Raw genomic sequence first — 20,592 nt, forward strand, 5'->3', positions numbered from 1 at the left:
CCTCCCTACTCCCTATTTTCGAAATGAAACTGTGCTCTTTATTCATGGGCCCCTGCTCGCTCTCCTGCCTCTACCATGCTCACCCTCCCATAATCACATTGTCTTTGCCATTTCTTCTGCCTACATGTCCTCCCCAGGGCCTTCAGAGGTCTGCTCCCTCACTGGTTGGGGGCTGCTCAGATGTCGGCTCCCCAGAAAGGTCTCTTCCCTTTTTCTCATTACTCTAGCTCTTCACCAAAGCTATCACTACTCTACATCTGTACTCACCCTTACCCCCGAAACATAAGCCCCATGAAGTAGAAAACCTTGTTCCTTAAATCAGCAACACAACGTAAGCTGGCACTTAATCCACCATTCATTTGGGTGCTCAAGAAAAAAGAAAAAGCAAAACCACTTGTCTCATACCAGCTCAATTTTAATTTTAAAGTGACAAATGTACAGGTGGAATAAAATTTTAAGCAACACCCTCCAGATTCCACTTATATAACAAGGAGGAGCTGATTGTAATTTTGCTCCATCACCAACTAAACAGTAGTTTTCTAGCAATAATTTATTAGGAAGTCACAGCGCAGAAACAACACCCTGAAGTCATGGTCCATTTATAAACTGATTTTCACACAGGCTTAGTTGAAAGAATGATTTTAAGTCTGTCCTGGCCAATGGTCAAAGTGGGCATAGGGGGGGCTCTTTTTGTACTTTGAGCAAATTATGCCTCATTAGCCAGCAATGTTCTTTGGGAGCCTGGTCCATCCAAGCTGGCTTGCCCTGCCTGCCTTGGGTCTGATCAGGCCTTTGACCCTCATAGGGGAGGTCCCTGCTCTGAGACAAACTCTCAAGTACCATATAACCATATAAGGGTGGATCTGAGCCCAGCAGCTTAGAAGGTAGCAATTTTTATTCATGACTTGTAGAAAAGAAATGAATAGTAATGGCTAAAAGTTGAGGTAACTCCAATTCAAAGTGTAGTTTACCTGCCAGGAATAAAGTAATGACTACTGTTCCTCTAAACAGGCTATCATTTACAGTGGTAGTCCATTCAGACTAGTTCTTAATAGAACTTAGTGCAGTTCTCAGCAAATGTCACTTGAGCAGGAAGCCCTTTGTAGTATGGCTGTGCAATGAAAGGAATGATCCTTTGGAAAGGAGCTGAATCTGGGAAATGAGGTGGAAAATACTGAGACATTCTATGCCTTTCCAGACCCTCAGGTCATCTAGGGTCACCAGACAGGAGAATGTGTTGTGCCACAGGGCCAAATGACCAGCATTCTCCCTTGGCTTCTGCTGCACTGAGGCTGCTGGGCACATGGAAGGGTTAGTTTACAAGTAAGCACTTTGGTGGGAGAACATTGCAAAAGTTGTCAACAGAAAATCATTAAAACCACAAAGAACAAGGTGCAGGGGTCACAGGCAAACAGCTACATCGGCACATCACTTAAAACACTGGTTCGTCCTCACTAGGGCCTGGAAAGCTCAGAAAATTTCCTAGATGATCAGACACTTAAGAGCACACAGCAGTAGGAACTAGGTGGGCCCTGCAACTTTGGAGTGCAGCCCACTCCATATGAACCAAGAATGGGAGCCAAGTCCAATCCACACGTGTGCTTTTATTCTTTAAGAGGTTCACCTGGAATCTAGATTCAGAAATGTCATATTAGCAGCCCTGAGATCATGCCCTCTAACTTTGCCAAGGGAGGGAAAAGAGAAAAATCAGAATAGAGATAGGCCAGGACACCCACTTCGTGCCTTGGGAGTTTGCTAGGGGCTGAGTGCTGCTCTCTGGGCTGTGCTTTACTGTGGAACCACACTATATCAAAGCCACTAGAAGCACAAAGTGTCATTGTGGTCACTGGCATCTCCAATGTCCTGGAAGTGTAAATAAACAGATTCCATATGCAGACTAGAGGTGATTTACACTTAAAACATTTAAATATAAATCAAGCTATAACTTAAATTACAACCAAAAAGAAAAACAGAAGAAAAAACCAAAAAGACACTCAGCAATGGAGAATGCTGAACACATACACAGGACACCCCAAACACGAGGCCATTAAAGCGATGCCATTTTTCATTGTGCCAACTTTACATTCATCACGTGCTACTCTGGCCAGGCCGCGCTGCATAGTGCCAAGTCATGCCACATCATGCCGTCTGGCACTGTACTCCGGCCCGGGGCCCATCGTCATCCTCCTCATAGGCCTCCCTGTGTTGGCGCCAGTTCTGCTCACTGGGATTGAACTCCTTCAGCTCCACCTGATCCATGTCCTCTGTGATCCTCACCTTCTGCCTGGGAGGGAGCAGAGCTTCCAGTTGAGGAAGCTTCTCCTGAGACAGCCACTGTTTTTCAGGGAAGACTACCTGTAAAGGGTAAGGGGCGACACAGGTGGTGCTTTCTTACCCTTTCAGGTAAGGCATTTAATATTATGTACTGTGAGGTAAAATAAGTGCACTTACTAAAAACTGTATGATCAAAGTTCCCTTTTCCAGGGGAGCTTTGTAGATCGGCATTCCCTCGTTGCGCACACATTTCAGGTCCCCATGCTTTATCACCTCACCTGCCACAGAGAAGGTTTAATTATCAAACAGGGAGACAGAGGAGGCCTAGATTGATTGGCCTCTTTTTGGGAAAGCTGAGCAGGCCCTAGAGGCCCTGCAGCTGTAGTGAAAGAAGAGGCCTCATTCAAGTCAGGCACTGGGTAAGGGTTTGGGGGTGGGACTGGCCCACTCTCACCAGTTCTGGGCTCCAGCAGTATGTCAAGGTAGCAACATCCTGACGCCTCCATTTTAAGGTAGAGGTTAAAAAAGGGAACTAGAAGTCAAAACACCCCAGTGCGCCTCAGGTGGGGCTGATACCTTCCCCTTTCAGGTGGTCTGGACATCCCTACCACGAGCAGATGAGTGCTCCCAAGACTTAAACAAAGCTTGCAGCAGAAAGTCCAACCAGCCCCCACCACCTGCAGGTGACAACCAGGTTCCTGGGGAGGGAACTCCCAAGGTGGCTTTAGTCACTGCTGTCCCCCCCCTGGTTCCAAAACACTTGCTCTTCATTGGTGAGCTGGAAAGGTCTCAAATGCACCTCTGGTTCTTCCAGACAAGATTTCAAGAGGCATCCTGAAAGCTCAGCATCCCACACCCAGCACCAAGCCTCTCCCACAGGTCTAAAAATGCTATTTCTCCCCAAGCAAGGAAAAGGAGAGGGACAAAAGGGCCTCTTGATCTCAGCAGTGAAAACAAAGAAATGTTAGAAAAAAGCAGGGACGAGGTAGAGAGGAAGCCAAACTCTAATTTATTCAAGCAGCCTCCTCCCTTGGAAAACAGTAGGTCACAGAAGGGGACTACTCAAAAAGCAAAATCTCTTCCAGAGGAAATCTTTACAGTACATCATACAAGTTTTTAAAAATACACTGTGCCCATGACTCCATCCCGAGGTCACTCATGGTAGGGCTCTGACTCAGACATGTCCCCCACAGTCACTGCCTGTGCAGCACAGTGACCTCTTAAGCTTTGAAAGGCTGCTGGGTGTTTTGCATTCTTGGTGATTGTGTTTTTGAAACACTTGCTTTGTCTCCTAGTTCCTATCAGGTCCCACTCCTTACTTGTCTCAAGCCCCAATTCCCACACTTTCTGGAAAGCAGGGAAACCAGTTAGAGAAGGAAGACACCACAGTCAGGCCCTTCCAATACTAACACCCTTGTGTAGCTCCTAAGTTTTTCCATCACTACAGATTTTTGGTGGTGCTGGGGACAGAACACAGGCCAGCAACCCCCACCAGCCACACACCCCCACCCAATCTCCTGATTCTCAGCAAAGCTCAAGCCAACTCGAGCACCTCTGCAGTTCAATCCCAGAGGAAAGGAGGAAGATTAAGAGGAGGATATGAAGGAACAAGAAATAAGCCAAAGTAAGAAAAGGAAAGAAGGACACACACAAAGGATGAGAACAAAGAAAAACCAAAACCCCCCAATATCTCCAGCAGAAAGTTTTCTGGATATCCTGCCCCTCCTTATGCCTAAGCAGGGGAACTGCTTTCTTGGGATTTATCACTCCCCTCCCTTTAGGGTTCTGTACTCAGTAGCTTCACTTCTGTGCTTGGCTCCAAACTCCCTGGGCTGGGGTCAGCTGAGAGGCAGCAGGACCCAGTGCCAGGGAGCTCTGGTGGGCTGACACAACCTCACATCGTCCAGTGTTGGCCAATGATGGGCTCTTCCAAAGTTGCACTGGGATGCTGCCTGCCAGCCTGGGCTCTCAGGAGGCCTGGAATCAGGGCCTCAATTTTTCTCCTCAAGTTGGGGGGTCACCTTGGGAGGGCTATGGAATAGAGCTATTATAAAGGAAAGTATTTAATTTTTAAACTCCACGCAAACTTTGTATTATGCTACAGGACTTTCTGCCATTTTCAGATGAAGTAAGTGTATGCATGTATATATACTCACAGAGAGCAAATGAAAAATCAAATCAAACTTACCTGTTAACAGGCAAGTTATATACGGGTGGGCCTTGTACTATTTTTATACAGATTTTTCTAAGTTTGAAATTTTTTTAAAAAAATGTATTTCAAAAACAAACACAAACTCTGATAAGGCTTAGAAATATAATTTCTAATTAATAAGAAATATAATTTCTATATAATTCAATTTCATATTGTCCCCAGAAAAGGAGGAACTAGAAAAATGAACGAGGGGAAAGGGATAGAAAAAGAGCACAGGGCCATAAAGAGGAGAGCATTCGGAGAGGAGAAATGAAAAATGGGGAGAGGCACAAAAGGTGCAGAAAGTTGGCCAGGAAGGTGCACTGTGCCCCCTCCACTGGACTGCAGAGTCTTATCACCAGCCACCACTGCCATGGACAGGCTTATCAACTGGGAACCTCCCATCCAGTCCTGAACCCACCCCACTACCCTTTAGATGGACACTGGCAGAGCTATGATGGCCAGGAGCAGACTAGAGCAGCACTGGCTTCTCCCTAGCTCTCAGCCCCTGTAGGCAGGTGCTATGGAGCACACGTGAACATCCTGATCTGCAGTGAACATCAACCCTCCCAGGAGCAGAGCACGCTGCTATCTATTTAGGTGCCAGAAGGCCAAGCCCAGCACCCTGCTATCTATTTAGATGCCAGAAGACCAAGCCCAGGCCCTCAGGACCACTTCCCACCCACAGGTGCCTTTTTCAAGCAGCTTCCTTTAGCTCCCCATGGGTGTGTGTGGACAGGCAGATCCTATGGAAGCCTCTGGGGATAAGCTGATTAGCAGGGTTTTTTTTCTTTTTTCTTTTCCAGGAAAGTTCTACTTTAAAATGTCTCTCATATGTAATTGACAATATAAAACCTAGAGGAACATGTGGGTCAATCAGCACAATCCCACTAGATAGAAAAAGAGCTCCTATCATCAGTTTTGTTTTTTATTACACAAAAAATGTTCGAAATGTAGCAAATTCCAACTAAGATTTTAGACCCTCCCAAGATTCCTATTTGAGATTTCTTCCAGCTCTGAGGGCTTCCCCTCATCATAAAATTTTAGTAATTAGTGATGACTTTCAAGTTAGAGAAAACAAAGTCAACAACTTTCATAACAAAAGTCAGCCTTAGGTGTGAAACTCGGCTCATGTGCTGGGTTATTACACCACCCATGCACAATGGAAACACATTGGCAACATTACCTGATTTGGATGTAATAACAAGGGTTCGCTCATCCAGTGTTTTTATCGTCTTCTTGAAGCCACAAAGAGCTTCAGAAAGCTGAATTTTCATTTTCATGATCAAGTCATGGCCTCGTCTCTGAAAGACACTATGATCCTTCTGATCAAGCACAATTATGACATCACCAGGCTCCAGCTCAGGCTCCTGATCTCCTTCTCCATGAAATAGTATCTTTTGCCCATCTTTCATACCTATGAAACATCACCCCTTTCTGATTAGCCATTTCTCATAAAAACCATGCTTTCTCAAAGCTTTTGAAGAAGGGGTGCAGAGTCCTCTGGGGGTTCTTTATTCATCAAATCTCCCAATCTTGAATGGGCATGGGGCAAGTTGGGATACTGGGATTACCCAGAAAAGAGAGCCCTGGGCCAAACATGCAGTAGGGAGAGGGCAAAATGAGGCTCTCTGTCTGGTTCACTCCCTACTCCCCAGCCCCAGGCCCTGTGATGCCAAACTGAGACTGCACTTGGAGCATAAGTTAATCACCCAACTTTCTGATGCTACACATAGTATATGGCTCTGGGGACTTACCGGGACAAGGGAGCTAGCCTGCCCCTTTCTAATGCTTAGGTTTAGGTACACAGGCACAGAGTTCAGGCATGTTTAAATGAAAAGGCTTTAACAACACCTTTGACAGTCTGGGGTTGGATTCTTTGGCTTTGGGTCTCATCTCTGATATGTTTGTTGGATTGGAAAGCCACAGAACAACCAGAGAATACTTGGAAAACAGTTGGGACTGTAACTGGCCTTCAAATGATGGCAGGAGGTAAAATGAATAGCAAGGGAAAGCATAGTACTAGGTGGATCTGATACATCAGAAGGAAAGTGTGGGGAGAAGGAACACACAGCTACAAAGACTTCACAAGCTCTGGTGGCTAATGGGCAATAGAAATCATTAGGAGAAACATTCCAAAAAATTGCAAAGGAATGTTTGAGAAAGGCAGCAGAGACAACTAAACACATCTGGGGTTAAGAAAGACTTTCACAACATCAGAAAACCTTAAAAAGAGGTTGTCTTCAGCAAGAAAACTTTAGCGAGTTTCATGGGATGAAATAATGACAAGCAGGGTCAAGAGAAGATGACCTGGAAATAGGAGGAATTCTGACACACCCTAATATCTCTTAAATGTGTGACATGGCGTATCCCACATCCCTGACACCTAACCCATGTGCCCCATAATTGGCATTAGGTAGCACTTCCAGCCAGTATGGAGTGCTAGTTCTGTACAGTCTCACCTTTCTCCACGTGTACCTCAATAATCTTCTTCTCGCGGACCACCTTGGCACCACTGCAGCTTTCACAGCGATCCTTGGGGTTGATGCGCTCACCCTGGCCCTTGCACTCGATGCACACAGTCTGGATCTGCTGCACCATGCCTGGCCCAATCTGCTGGATGTGGATTTGCATCCCACGCCCCTTGCACAGTGGACATTTCTCCACTGATCCCTTCTTCCCACCAATACCTAGGGGTGGAGGAATGACTAGAGTGAGAGCTGTGTTCTTCCCTTATAGCAGTCCTTCCCAGCAACGCAGCAGAAGGGCAGTGACCCATAAACACTGGGTTGGGATTTTGACTCTTCACAACCATGAAAAGCAATGTGGAAGAGTCTGTAAGAGTCTAGCAAGCATCAAGTAATAATATCTAGATGATGGTATCTAATCTCAAACAATTGTCATTTTGGCTGTGTCGATCCACATTTATTACCTTAGCTTCATCATGTGTGTTTTCTTAGGTACAAAAACACTCATGCCCACCAGTGGATGAGGAGGTTGGGGCTACAGAGGACAGAAGGATGCAAGCTCTGCCAATGGGAGCGACTACCCAGCTCAGCCAATATTTTGTGTGACAACATGGGTCTGGGGACACCAGATTTGACTTGACTTGGAAATTCTGATTTTTAAAATTATGTAAATTTCATTTACATTTAACTAAGGTGCCCAATTTAATTTACATTTAACTAAGATGCTCAGACTATTGGATTTTATAAAATAAATTTTACTGGAACCCAGACATGTCCATTCAATTGAGTGGAGTATTTACAACAGACTGTGTGACCCACAAAGCCTAAAATATTTGATATCTCACTCATTACAGAAACTTTGCCAACCCCCAGTTTAGGTGAACTGTCTTCATTTCAAAATGTTTGAAATAATTGTCAACATATTAAAAAAATGTGCAGCTCCAATAAAACATTCAGGTAACCTGTTTATAAACTCTGCTTGACCCTCACATTTTAGAAGATAAATTAGTTTTTCTCTTAACTATGATACAAGCTGACTTATTTCTAGATGCAAGGGATAAGAACTAGGAGAATCATTCAAAAATTAATTTTTACCTTCACATTTCTCACAAATTACATTTTTCTGGAGGGCCAATTTCTTTGTGACACCATTATATAAATCTTCAAGAGTTACAGACAATTGATGTACCACATTCTTGCCTTACCAAGGGAAAAAAAAAAACAGTTAGTAATATTATATGAAGTATACCACCGTATTAATGTCTACCCACATGACCCCTGATTATAAGAAGTCTCCAGCACTAACAGCTGAGTCTGGGCCATTCAAGGCTTCCATCATGGCATCCATTGGCCCTCTGCCAATTATAAGAAATAACGCCCTGTCTGGTTATGAGCTAATTACTCAAACATTTATAGAGATCAACAAAAAGACTTTCTAATATGAGGATAGGGAGAGATCACTAATTGAGAAACAGAAGGCAATGTTAACCCATGAAACTGGTTGACTGAGTCCTCCCCACAAAAGAAGCCTTATCCTCATAGATGAATGTGTGACAACCAGAGGCTCTGGACCTTTTGCTCTCTTGGGCACCAAGCTCTTTACTTTCCAAGCCCTTCTGTCAACTGGGGCCAAGTTGGAATTCTTTCCTCTGCCTAAATCCTGTTTCTTCGTTCAGGACCGTGGGCATCTGGTCCTCAGGTGGGAGTCTGTCTGCTCTCATGCTCTTCTAGTTCATGAGGCCAGACAGTAGACAGACCCTCCCTGCTGCCAAAGTTCTTGCAGTCACTGGCACAAGGTGTCCGGGTTTATTGGCTGTCAACTTTGAGAGATGACTTAATTAAGGGCGTGAAGTTTTTCATCTCAAGACAGTGAGAGAGCTGGACAAGAAAAACCCAAGGTTTTAATCACGTATACACTGTCGATTATATGAGCAGGCAACATACCCAGAGGACAGGGGAGGGATTTTTTCCTAATAAACACTTTGTGATTTTCAGTACACTGTGTTCACAGAATTTACGCCCAAGCTTTTTAAAGCTCAAAGTCAATTATAACGTGAGAACAAATAAAGCTTCATTTTTCCAGGAGCCTCTCATTGACCAGAACCACACTTGTTGGAGCCAATGCAGAGCTCATTTCTTCTGATTTTATTCATTATTGCAAAAGCTTAGTTATCTGGTTCCAAGATCCAAACAGACTGTAGCAGTGAACTAGACAAGGGGAGGGGGCTAGCTGTCATAGACTATAGATATTGGGGTGACAGCCCACACAGGCGGCAAGAAGTAAGATGTAGAGAAACAAGAGCAAACCCTGGAACTCCAAAACTGTGGCCTGCGTCCACTCAGTTTAAAGTTCCTCATTCACTGCCTGGGGATCTGATTATTATATTGCTTTTTTTTTTTTCCTGAAAAGAAAGGCTGACAGTCTGTTTAATAAGGATTTTAAAACATAAAATGTGAAAACCCAGAAAACCCCCTGAGCAGACTGGGAAAATGAGTCCACACTAAGCACCATTGAGCCCAACAACCAGAATGAGAGGGCCCACAGGTCTGGATCAGGTGGCGGGACCAAGAGACAGGGGATGGTGGGTGGGCGGGAATTGACAAAGACACTCTTGGTAGAGGCTTCACCAGCAACCTCAGGAGGGGTCATTTATGTCTCTCAGGCACTTTGGTGTCTGACCCCACAAGAGAGGCAGAGACAGCAAAATGAATTTGACACTCCCTACCACCTCATAGTGGAGACTGAGCTCAGGGGCACTCTATACCTTTGTTAAGTTATATCCCAAGTTCTTTAATTTTGAGTCAGGATCTTGCTGAGGCTGACCTCAACCTCAAGTTTGTAATCCTCCTGCCTCAGTCTCCCAGTAGCTGATATTATAGACCTACTTGATCTCTTCCTTTCTATCCACAACCCCATTCGCTCTTTCATATGTTGTTTGAAGAGTGTCAGATAAGTACTAAATATAATAAGGGATCCAAGTAGCCTACATATTAGACAAGTGATAAACTAAAGTTAACGATCCCCAAACACAACAATTGCACCATTTTAAAGCATAAGCCATACAGATTATAGCAACATGTACAAGTTTGGAAACTAAAAATTTTGCTTACATTTCTTTAAAAGCATTTACCTCTTCTCTCTCTAGCCATCCGTCCTCCACCACCAAAGAACATGTCAAAGATGTCCATGGGTGAAGAGAAACTGGGGCTACCAGAGCCTCCTTCTTTAATTGCCTGTTCTCCGCCCTGGTCATAAATATCCCTTTTCTTTGGATCTGAAAGCACTTCATAGGCCTGGGATATGAGTTTAAACTTTAAAAGAAAAAAAGAAGAGAGAGATATTTTAAAAGAGAGGCAGAGAGAGCAGAGGTTTGAGTTGTTTTATTAAGCAAATGCACCACAGAAAATGTAAAACAACCCCAGGGGCCCCTTAGCTCAGTTCAAGTCCGAACATTCTCTGTTGGGACTCTGGTTTCATTCACTGCCTTTGTAAAGTGGGACACACAGGACAAACATTATGAAGGGACTGGTGGCAGGGACACTGTAGGAATATGGACAGAACGCAGGAGGGAGGAAAAGTCTGGTTGCACCTGACAGGAGGAAATGGAACCTGGCTGGGTGACCCAAGACTGGCTAGGGCTTCATTTGTAACTAGGCACAGCCCAGGACTCCAAGTGCTATGATGGCCTTCAACTCATGGTAATCACTTAACTAGTTTACAAACATGATATTCAACCACAGACATCTGTGAGCACTTAACCACAGGCCAGATTCTTGCTCTTCCCCACAAGTCCCATTGACACTACTTCACATTTGTCTCTCTAGTACCCCATGGCAGACACGACACCCTATGTGTAGCATTCTTGCCCAAAATTTGTCACTGGAATTCAATTGTAAGGTAAGAACCAGGGAATTCTCCAAAACTAAGACAGGAAAATTAAAAGTGGGTGCTCCTGGAGTGGATTTTACACAAGGGAAAAAATGACTAAATAGGACATTATTGGAACAAGTGGGGGTAATTCTTGCATTTGATAATTGTAAACTATAGATACTGAAAAGGACCCTAGGAAAAACATGTTGAAGTATTTAGTGCTGAATGGTTATGACATATGCAAAAGTTTTAGCCAATAGTAATAACAATAAAAGAGAGATTAAACAAACATGGCAGCTAATTTATAACTGGTTGAGCCAGGTGAAGAATATGTACATCTTTAAAATAAAATCAGAATACTTAAACATGCATGTTCTATCCCTTCTCCCCAACACCGGCATCCACCATGGCTGAGCCTGTCATGCCTGGACAGCAACCTCTTCATCCCAGCTTTCAGCCTGTTTTCTTTCCTTTTTTTTTTTTTTTTTTCTTTTGAGATATGGTCTCCTTAAGTTGTTTAGGGCCTCCCTAATTTGCTGAAGCTAACTCTGAACTCACAGTCCTCTGCCTTCATTTCCTGAGCCACTGGGATTACAGGTGTGTGCTACTGCACCCAGTTTTCAGTCTGTTTTCTATCCAAGCTAGTGAACTATGTCAATCACAGGTAGGGTACCAAGAGCCAGGAAAAAACAGATCACCTCTGGAAGATCAGAGATCTGGCTCCCAAACCTCCCCAAGGTGGTCCAGGTCACTGGGATTAAAGCCAGTCCTTACTATCACCTAGAAACCCAAACACTTTACCTTTCTCTCCTCCTGCCCACCCCCCAACCCCCAACTCTGCTTCAGCTTTGCCAGCCTCCTTGTTCTTTGTCACTACTCACAGCATGTGCCCCCATGGTCCCTTGGCTGAGCACAACCTCCCCCATTCACCTTGTTCAAGTCTTCACCCAAAGTCTACTTTCCCAGGGAGACCTCCCCAACAACCCAGCTTTAAAACTGCAAGTCCACCCTAGGTCCTCCTGACCCCTTCCCTGCTTCATTTTTCTACATGATATTACATTTCTACCATGTTTTGTTTATGCTGTACCCCCCACTGCAATGCAAGCTATGAGGACCAGGATTTTTGTTAGCTTTGCCCACAGCTGCATCCCTGAGCCTGCAACTTGCAACTATGTCTGCTATGTGAACAACAGTTGATAAATATTCATTAAATGAATGGCTCAACTCTGGAAATTCAGAAATTAATAAATGAGGTTAAGACTTGACCTCTGGAAACTACAGTTTAGTCTGAGAGCACATATCTCCTACAAAACATACAGGGGGAAGAATGTGCCATGAAGAAAAGAGTACAGAAATTGACAGAAATACTAGGTCATCCCTTATTATACAGATTCCTGGCCAAGATCTAATAAATAACTAATACATAATAGCCAATAAGTAATAGCTAACAAAAAAAACTGGACAATTAAGTCTGATGGATAATTAAGTTTCAGGCTGGGGTTGTGGCTCAGTGGCAAGGCACTTGCACTTGTGGGGCACTGGGTTCAATCCTCAGCACTCCATAAAAATAAGCAAAGTAAAGATACTGTGTCCATGTATAACTAAAAAAAAAAAATTAAAAAGACATCAGCATCATACACTTGGCATTTAGATATGTTAATTCTCATAATATTTCTGCAAAGGAATAGGTGTCATACACAATCATCCCTTTCTTTAGTTTAAAAAAAAAGAAAGAAAGAAAAGAAAAGAAACAACTGAGGCATTGGGATAAGGTGCCTGGTTCAGAAGATCAGAAAGCAAGTAGGCCAGGCTAACCCTAATGAGTTTCTGGGCCTGTATGTATAGGTCAGGGACTATGGAAGTATGCTCCACGGGAACTAGAAACACTCATCAAATACCTGGATACTCCCAAGACACTTGGATTTAATAGATGAATCTAAGAATGGGAAAGGAATGCCCTGTCACTTAGGACACTGAATCAAAGGCCAGATGTCACATGGGAAGGGGCCTCCAGCTGACAGCAGTGAGCCCTCCTACCTACCCTTAGGGCACTAGCACTCCAGGGTCTAGTTTGGCTCCTGTCTGGACCTCTCCTCCCAGTGGGAGATTAGGGGTTTTGACCAGCTCACTTTTCAGACTATGGTCTTTGGCCACCGAATCTTAAAGGAATGACTATACAAACTTGGGAAAAATGGCCTTGAAGATGACACAGCAACTTGGAAAAGTACTTATAAAATTTTAAGTGAGAAAAGAGAGTGAAAAAAGTTCATGTACCAGGATGACCATGTATGATTACTCTGTGAAAATCTTCTTGGAAACCCTCAAAGGGTAATCAGGATGTGTTTTCTCAGTGGCTTTTCCTCTGTATTGTGAAACTTTCTGCACTGTTACGAGTTTTTACCTTGAAAATCTATTACTCAGTGTTACAATGAAATTGATTAAAAGACCAAACTCATCTCAACAGGGTAACAGCCAAGAATACACCTCCTCTAAAAGGGACTATTTTGCTGACTTGCCATTCTCGACCCTGTCTTGCAGAAAATCAGCCACAGAGAAGCAAATACAGACTCCATGCAGAGCAAAGCATCTGACAACAAACACAGGCTGCCCAATGCTTAGCAACACAGGACAACAGGGCAAAAAACAAAGACCAACACCCCAAATGGCCTTCTCAGTTGGCCCACAGCAAGGTGGAAAAGGACTGGCTTAATCTATTTTTGAAGAGACATTAATAATACAGTGAGAACAGGTGAAAAAAATAAAAAGGTTTCACCTGTGGTTGATAAAGTGGACAAGGGCTACATATAGACTGCACCAAAAAACAGAAGGTCTGCACAGTGTACCCAGCACACAATAGTACCAAAACAAGAGGTAGTTGGTGAATGAATGAATGAATGAGCCCTTTCTGGGGAACCTGACAGCAGAATTTCTATCAACTGTGTCCACAGTCTCCCCATCCCTTTTGAGTTCTAATCAAAAGTCCACTGGCCTCCCAATCTCCCTTCACTGCAATTTCCTTTCCAACCTGTGCCTTTGTAGGTATCTCTCTCCTCCAACTTAGAATATTTTAAAATACATTTCTTCTCATGACATTGTTTATTCATTCAGCCAGGTGACGAACACTATAGCACCTCCATGGCACATCTAGAGGTAGTGGGTAGTTATCAAACAAGTAATCATCATTATATGAGGAGGAGGATTGGGCCACTGCATCAATCTGTGAGTCAGAGACAGCCCTCTGGAAGATGTTTTAGCTCAGAACTAAAAGAAAAGGTTTTGTTCCCTTCATGAAAGGTAGGGAAGGGGCAGTATTCTTGGCAGTGGGCACATCAAAAACACTCCCCCTACCCAAAAAAAAAAAAAAAAAAAAAAAAAAAAAACCCAGAGGGACCTTGCTAGACCTCACTGCTAAGAGCCTCATTTATGTGACACTAATTCAGGGCATGGCTATAAATAAATATTAGTTTCAAACAAAGCAAATAATCATCTTGGGCAGGTATATTCAGGGTGAAAGCTATACACAGGTAAAGGGCAAGTCTAATTTTAGTTTTTAAAAAGAAGCTTCAGAACACCAAAACCACACTCATATCAAACAGCATACACACCACCATAAACCTACTCTTGGGAGCACTGTGAGATTTGACCTGAAACCAGGGTCAGAAGGCTTTCGCTCACATTGCTATTAGTGAGATAGCTGAAACATGAAATTAGAAGCCGAGAAGCCCTCCTTAAAGGAGACTGTCAACAACAGACTACAGTGAAATTAGAGAGCAAGTCTGTGAATCACCGACAGCATGTAGAAACTCAGTGACTTTAAAAGCTACAGTAAGCCACCTAAATATAGACAAGAACGCAAGTGGGTAAAAGACAAATGGTCTTACAGGGAAGCATTTTCAACTTGTGACAGCCACATTCGGCACATGTGGCTAAATATAAATATTCTATCACTGTTGCCACCCAGCCAACCTTCTTTAAGAAGCTTGCTCCAGCTTGGAATTAGGAATGCAGACAGGTATTTTGGTCTGAGCGTCATTTCCACAGGTCTAAATGCTAGTTGGGTGACTGGTGGTTTCAAAAGTGGCCCAGCTGTCACTGCTATCAGCTACTACAACGCATCCACTCCCAAGACCCACCAGGGGCATACAAAGTTTTTTAAGAAAATGACAAGAAGTGAAGGGAGAGATGGGAAGACCAACAAGCTTTACTTGCAATGCCTGATCCTTCAAGTTATCTACACAGGTGGATCATATCCTCCTTTAGGAAAACAAGCAGAATGTCCGTTTCTGCAAACAGGATGAAAAAGTTTAATTTATATCTCTAATATGCACACCATTTTCAGCATATTGTTGGTATTTATGGTCAACTGTGGGTCATGTGCCACAGGAAACCTGAGATATGCATTTAGGTGAATGTGACAAACTACAGATCTCTCATCCTTAATACAGAAAAGGTGATTGACAGCTAACAGGCAGGAGGTAGGCTCATTGGCCAAACCCAGTCATTATCAAGAAACTCATTCTTGGGGTTTGTGTATCCATGGGGAATATAAGCACAGCAATACTTCAAAGCCCGTGGTGCCCAGCAAGCACACAACTTCTGGGGATGCGTGCCTGTTTTCTGGGTTTGCGTTTGCCTCTCCTACAGAAATGTCCGCAAATCCCATGTGAGCAGGGCCCCCACGGGTCAATCCCAGCGCCTCCCCCAGGTCCAGCAAACATGGTGGACAGGGGCTCCACAAACACTTGTGGAGTGAATGGAGGAATGAATGAGCTGTGCAGTGGTTCAAGAGTGATACTAATCCCTCTGGCCCCTGGACCTCCCGCATCCTCAACCTAGCAAGCAGGGGCTCCGCCAAGTGCCCTCCACTGACTGCACCGCGTTGCACGCCTCGGCCTCGGGCCACCTCCCGCCTGGCCCTGGCCTGGCCCCGCTGCGGGTGGAGCGGCGCCTGGCAACAGCCTCCCCAACGCGGCTCGGGTTCCCCGCCGCCGTCAATAATTCACAGCCCAGAGTCTTGCAGGGTTGAATAATTCCAGAAGACCCCAGCGCCCCGCGCCGCCCCCTCGCGCCGCCCCGCACCTTCTCGCCCTCATCCGGGTTCTTGTCCGGGTGGTACTTGAGCGCCAGCTTCCGATAGGCCTTTTTGATCTCCTCTGGGGAGGCGCTGGGCTTCACCCCCAGGATGTCATAATACTGGGTCTCCTTCACCATCTTGTCTCTGCGGGGCGGGGCGGGCGAGGCCGGTTAGCGCGTCCCGGACGCCCCCGGGGCCCCTGGCCCGCGCCCCCGCCGCCCGCCTGCGCGTCACGGTCACGGTCACGGCCGTCGCCCGGGGGCTCCCTCCCGCGCGCCCGCGCCGGGCCGACTTCCCCGCCGGGTACCGCCGCACTCGAGCCGCCGGCTCCTCCGCGGCGGGTTTTATTCGGCGCCGGCGGAAGGTTCCGCAAAGAGACAGTGACGCCACAAAGGCCCAGAACCTTCGCGGAGGTTCCGGCGGCGCCTGGGGCTCCCCAGCTGCGCGACACGGCGGGTTCCCGGCCCGGCCCTCCGACGCCCGGCCCCGCGCGCTCACTCGCTCTCCTCCGGCGCCTGCTCCTCAGGCGGTCCACCGTCCGACTCCCCGGAACTCCAGTTTTGACTGCCGCCGCGGGCCATGTTGGGGGACTTTGAAAGTGGCTTCGGCGTGGAGGCGGCCCTCCGACGACCTTCCCGCCGCCCCGAGGCCGCCCCCTTGCTCTTTCGTGGGTCCGTGGGGCTGGCGGACTGTAGGATTGCGTGGTCTGGAGGGCCGCGGCTGCGGAAACCTTGGGCCGAGCTGTTGGACTGGGAGAGCTGCGCCCTGAGGTCCCCACCCGACTTCTCCCCAGGGGTGTGGCCGCCCTCTGTTCGGTCATGACTGGGATGTGCCCTGAGTACTGCCTCAGATTGTTGCATTTTACGGGGGGCTGGAGCGGGAAGGGGTCCTCTGCCATGGTAGCGCCCCCTTTGCCAAGGGCCTGAAGCTGCTGGGTCCCCCTGTGGCATCTTCAAGGGTAGAATAAATAGCCTTTCCAAATATATGCAGTGGTCCTTAGGTGGTCCCAGGTGTGAAAGGTGGCCTCTCTACTGTCCACAACTGGGAATCAGTCCCGTAAGTACCAACGTTGGGCAGTGACGTCCCACAGCTGTGAGCAGTGACGCCCATCAGATGTGAGCAGCAACGTCCCCCAAGCCTCCCAAGGGTGGGCAGTGACCTCTCTTTTTCCAGCGGTAGGAGACCACCTCTCCCCTCTTCACTTGTTAATGTACAAACCACTAAGGCAGTGGTTTTTACTGGGCTCAGTGTTGGGTATACAAGGAAGACTCGCAGCTGGACCCTGACAGTGCTGTACCACCGGAGACATGAGGAAGGGTGCGGTATTAGGTCCTCGACTTCTCTAGGCCGTTCTTAGCCTGTGCCCCAGGGGCCATGATGAAGAGCTGCTGTGGAATCATGGGTAGAGAGAGAAATAAGGCCCTCTCTTCTCTGGCTGGCCTTGGTTTCTGCAGGTGCAACACTATCCGGGAGTGGAAGGCCCCTGCTTCCCTCCCTGAAATCCCCTGGCCTCCTGTGGGGTCTTATAGCTGAAGCCGGTATTACCCCCTCTTACACGTGTACAATGGTAGTGACAAATGACTTAATGTCCAGAAGAAATCAAGCTACTAGTTTCACTTGTTGACTGTGTTGTTTTCCTTTGAAATATGCCCCTGTAGAGCAGTTGCCTTTGGACAAAGACTCAAAGCTGTTCATCCGGAATTTTGGATTCCATACTGATCTTATTACCTTCAGGAGCCTCAGCCTCTGAGTTTGTTTCTTCAGGAGCAGGACATAGTTATTGCCAACTTCTTGTCTTTCTCACAAGGCTCTTGTAAGGATGGTATAGAATGATAGCTGTGGAGGCTTCTAGGGAAACTGGCTGCTCAAAGGGATCACCTGGAAACTTCTTTAAACATGCCTATGTTAATCTGCACCCCAGACTAATTACTTAAGGGCATGTAGGGGCGGGATGCAGGCATCCTATTTTTAAAGCTCCCCCAGGTGGTTCTAATGTGTAGCCAGAGCTGAGAACCACTGTGCAGCCCCATGTACTTGTCCACATTCAGTACTGTGAACCAGAGTAGGATGGACATGTGGGAGAAAGGAATGGCTTAAGGGTGGTCAGAGCCTAGAAGCAGAGAATGGGGCTATGAACTCTGGGAGCAGCAAGACAGAGTTCAAATCCAAGCATTACACTCCACCACCCCCCCACAATTTTTATTGGTGCATTATAGTTTTTTATAATGATGGGATTTGTTCTTATATATTTGTACATGCACATAATATAAAAATATAATTTTGGCCAATGTCACTCCCCTGCACTTCCCCCTCCCTCTCCTCCTCCTACCTCCTGGTCTCTTTCCTCTATTCTTCTGATCTCCCTTTGATTTACATGAGAAGTACCCGCCCCCACACACACACCTATCTTTCTCTAGCTTCCACACATGAGAGAAAACATACAACCCTTGACCTCTTAGTTTGGCTTAATTCTGCAGGTGCAACACTATCAGGGAGTGGAAGGCCCCTGCTTCCCTCCCTGGAATCCCCTGGCCTCGTGTGGAGTCTTATAGCTGAAGCGGGTATAACCCCCTCTTCCACATGTACAATGGGAGTGACAAATGACTTAATGTCCAGAAGAAATTAAACTACTTGTTTCACTTGTTGATGGTATTGTTTTCCTCTGAAATATGCCCCTGTAGAGCAGTTGCCTTTGGACAAAGACTCAAAGCTGTTCATCGGGAATTTGGGATTATTTCACTTAACATATTGGTTCCATCTACTTTCCTGAAAATGACAAAATTTCATTTGTCTTTCTGGATGAATAAAATCCCATGGTGTATATAGACCACATTTTCTTTATCCATTCATCTGTTGATAGGCACCAGGGCTGGTTTCATAGTTTGGCTATTGTGAATTTCCAGCACTACTCTTCTTTCTAGCTATGTAACCTTGGGCAGGTGTCTTAACCTTTTTGGGTGTCAGTTTCTTCAGCCTGTTGAAAGGGGATGATATTAGCGTACCTACTTCAACCGTATCAAGCACCTTGTAAGTAGTCTCAACACATGTTGATGCACTTTTTATTTTTACTTTTTGCTTTTGTCTAAGCTAAAAGCTGACATTCTCTCCTTGACCAAACTTCAGTTAGGCTCTTCTAAGCCTTCTTCTTGGTCTAGACCTCAATCTACATGTATGAACACTAACATAGTTTCTAATAGCTTAAGACTACATCTCTAGATGACTCTAGTACCCTGCCCCCTTAAAGTTCCTGCCTGAGAAAACTCAAGGCTGGCAAAAGAATTTACTGTTTGTTCCAGCCAACACCTGAGGATAGGCCTGTGTCTCCCAGTCTCATGGGACAGTAGAACCCTAACTTTGATCATTGCTAGCTAGCACATCCAGCTGGCTTAATATTAATTACACTAACCTAGCTTGTAATTTTTCATTTTCCTGACTCTGCTGAACCCCTGCTTGTCTCTCTCCCAGCTCTCTCATCCTCCCTGTAAAAGACCCAGTGGCTTTTGTGCAAATAGAAGTTGAGCTCAGTTCAAGCTGAACTCTCTTCCCTAATGCAGTGCTCATTACTGATGAAAATTGGTCCTTACCATTTCTACTAGTGTCCACTTTTGTTTATCTCTGACAAAGACTTTGGTGATCTAGATTGTTTCCCAGAATTCTACATAGAATTTGAGACATTATACAAAAATTTATCCATTATGTGTTTATTTTCGTGGTTACCTTAGTTTTTTTTTTACTGTAACCTTTATTACATATGACCTTTGTTTTGCAGTCACAGTAAACAACATAAAGTATACTTTAATTTAGATTTTAAAAAGATAAATAAGTACTGGTGGTTCAAGAATAAAAGCAAGCATAGTGGTACTCAAATGAAATTTGAGAAATGCTGATGCGGTCCTATCACTTCATTTTACCCTGGGGAACTCTTAGATGAATAGATAACACTAAACAGCATAGAATGAGCCTTGTTGCCTGACTCCCAGTGCTAGGCTCCCTTTCTGACTCAGGGTGATAGAATCAAAGCAAGCACAGAAGTAGGTGTCACCCAAGGAATGCTGGCATGGTTTTCCATGGAGTCTCCCAAAGAAAGAGAAGGCACACTAGGTAGGGAAGGGTGTCAGGAAGGACTTCTTGGAGGAGGAGCATGTACTTTATAGACCAGTAAGGTAGAAGTACCTTGAGCAGAGGTCACAGGGAGGGAAGCCATATTGAAGGGACAGCAGAATAAAGGCAAAGAGCACAGGGCTCAGATGGAGGAAGATTCTGAATTGGGAGGAAAATGAGGGCAGGTATACCAGAGCCCTGAATACCTTGGGAAGAAGTTTGTTCCCCTTTTGTTGACCTTGGGGAGCTAGTGAAGGTCTGAGAGCAGAAGCTACATTCTCAGGGAGGGAATAACCAGCAGCAATCATCAGGGCCTAGGTGGTTGTCTCCTGGAGAGGTCTGAGCTGGTCATAACAAGTATGAGAGACTGTCCCAGAGAGAGGGTGTAGAAGGAGAAAGAGTGTCAGGGAGAAGCCTTGGGGAACACCTGCCCTTAGCAAGTGGGCAGAGGAAGAACAGCTAACAGAGAGGCAAGAGGAGAGCCTGGAGAATGAGAGGGACTGAGACCATGCAGTGCCAGAGTGGCAAGAAAGAGCAGAGAGGACAGTACCTGGACAGTAGAGAGACCAGGGACAGTGGGGATCGAGCACTGAGGGGAGAACACAGGGCTCCT

At 45.7% G+C, this 20,592-nt stretch overlaps 1 protein-coding gene across 1 annotated transcript; it reads right to left on the minus strand.

Moving 5' to 3' along the window:
- Positions 1–413: 413 nt before the first annotated feature.
- On the minus strand, positions 414–16,640 carry Dnaja4 (DnaJ heat shock protein family (Hsp40) member A4). The gene is made up of 8 exons (XM_026400484.2): positions 16,377–16,640; positions 15,884–16,022; positions 10,065–10,245; positions 8,029–8,133; positions 6,928–7,155; positions 5,652–5,882; positions 2,452–2,552; positions 414–2,355 (listed from the first exon to the last, which is right to left on the minus strand). Exons 1-8 carry the CDS (start codon positions 16,457–16,459, stop codon positions 2,140–2,142), a joined length of 1,284 nt encoding a protein of 427 aa, XP_026256269.1. The 5' UTR covers positions 16,460–16,640; the 3' UTR covers positions 414–2,139.
- Between the last annotated feature and the right edge of the window lie 3,952 nt (positions 16,641–20,592).

This window comes from Urocitellus parryii, chromosome 6 (assembly GCF_045843805.1).
Source record: "Urocitellus parryii isolate mUroPar1 chromosome 6, mUroPar1.hap1, whole genome shotgun sequence".
NCBI classification, from domain to species: Eukaryota; Metazoa; Chordata; class Mammalia; order Rodentia; family Sciuridae; genus Urocitellus; species Urocitellus parryii.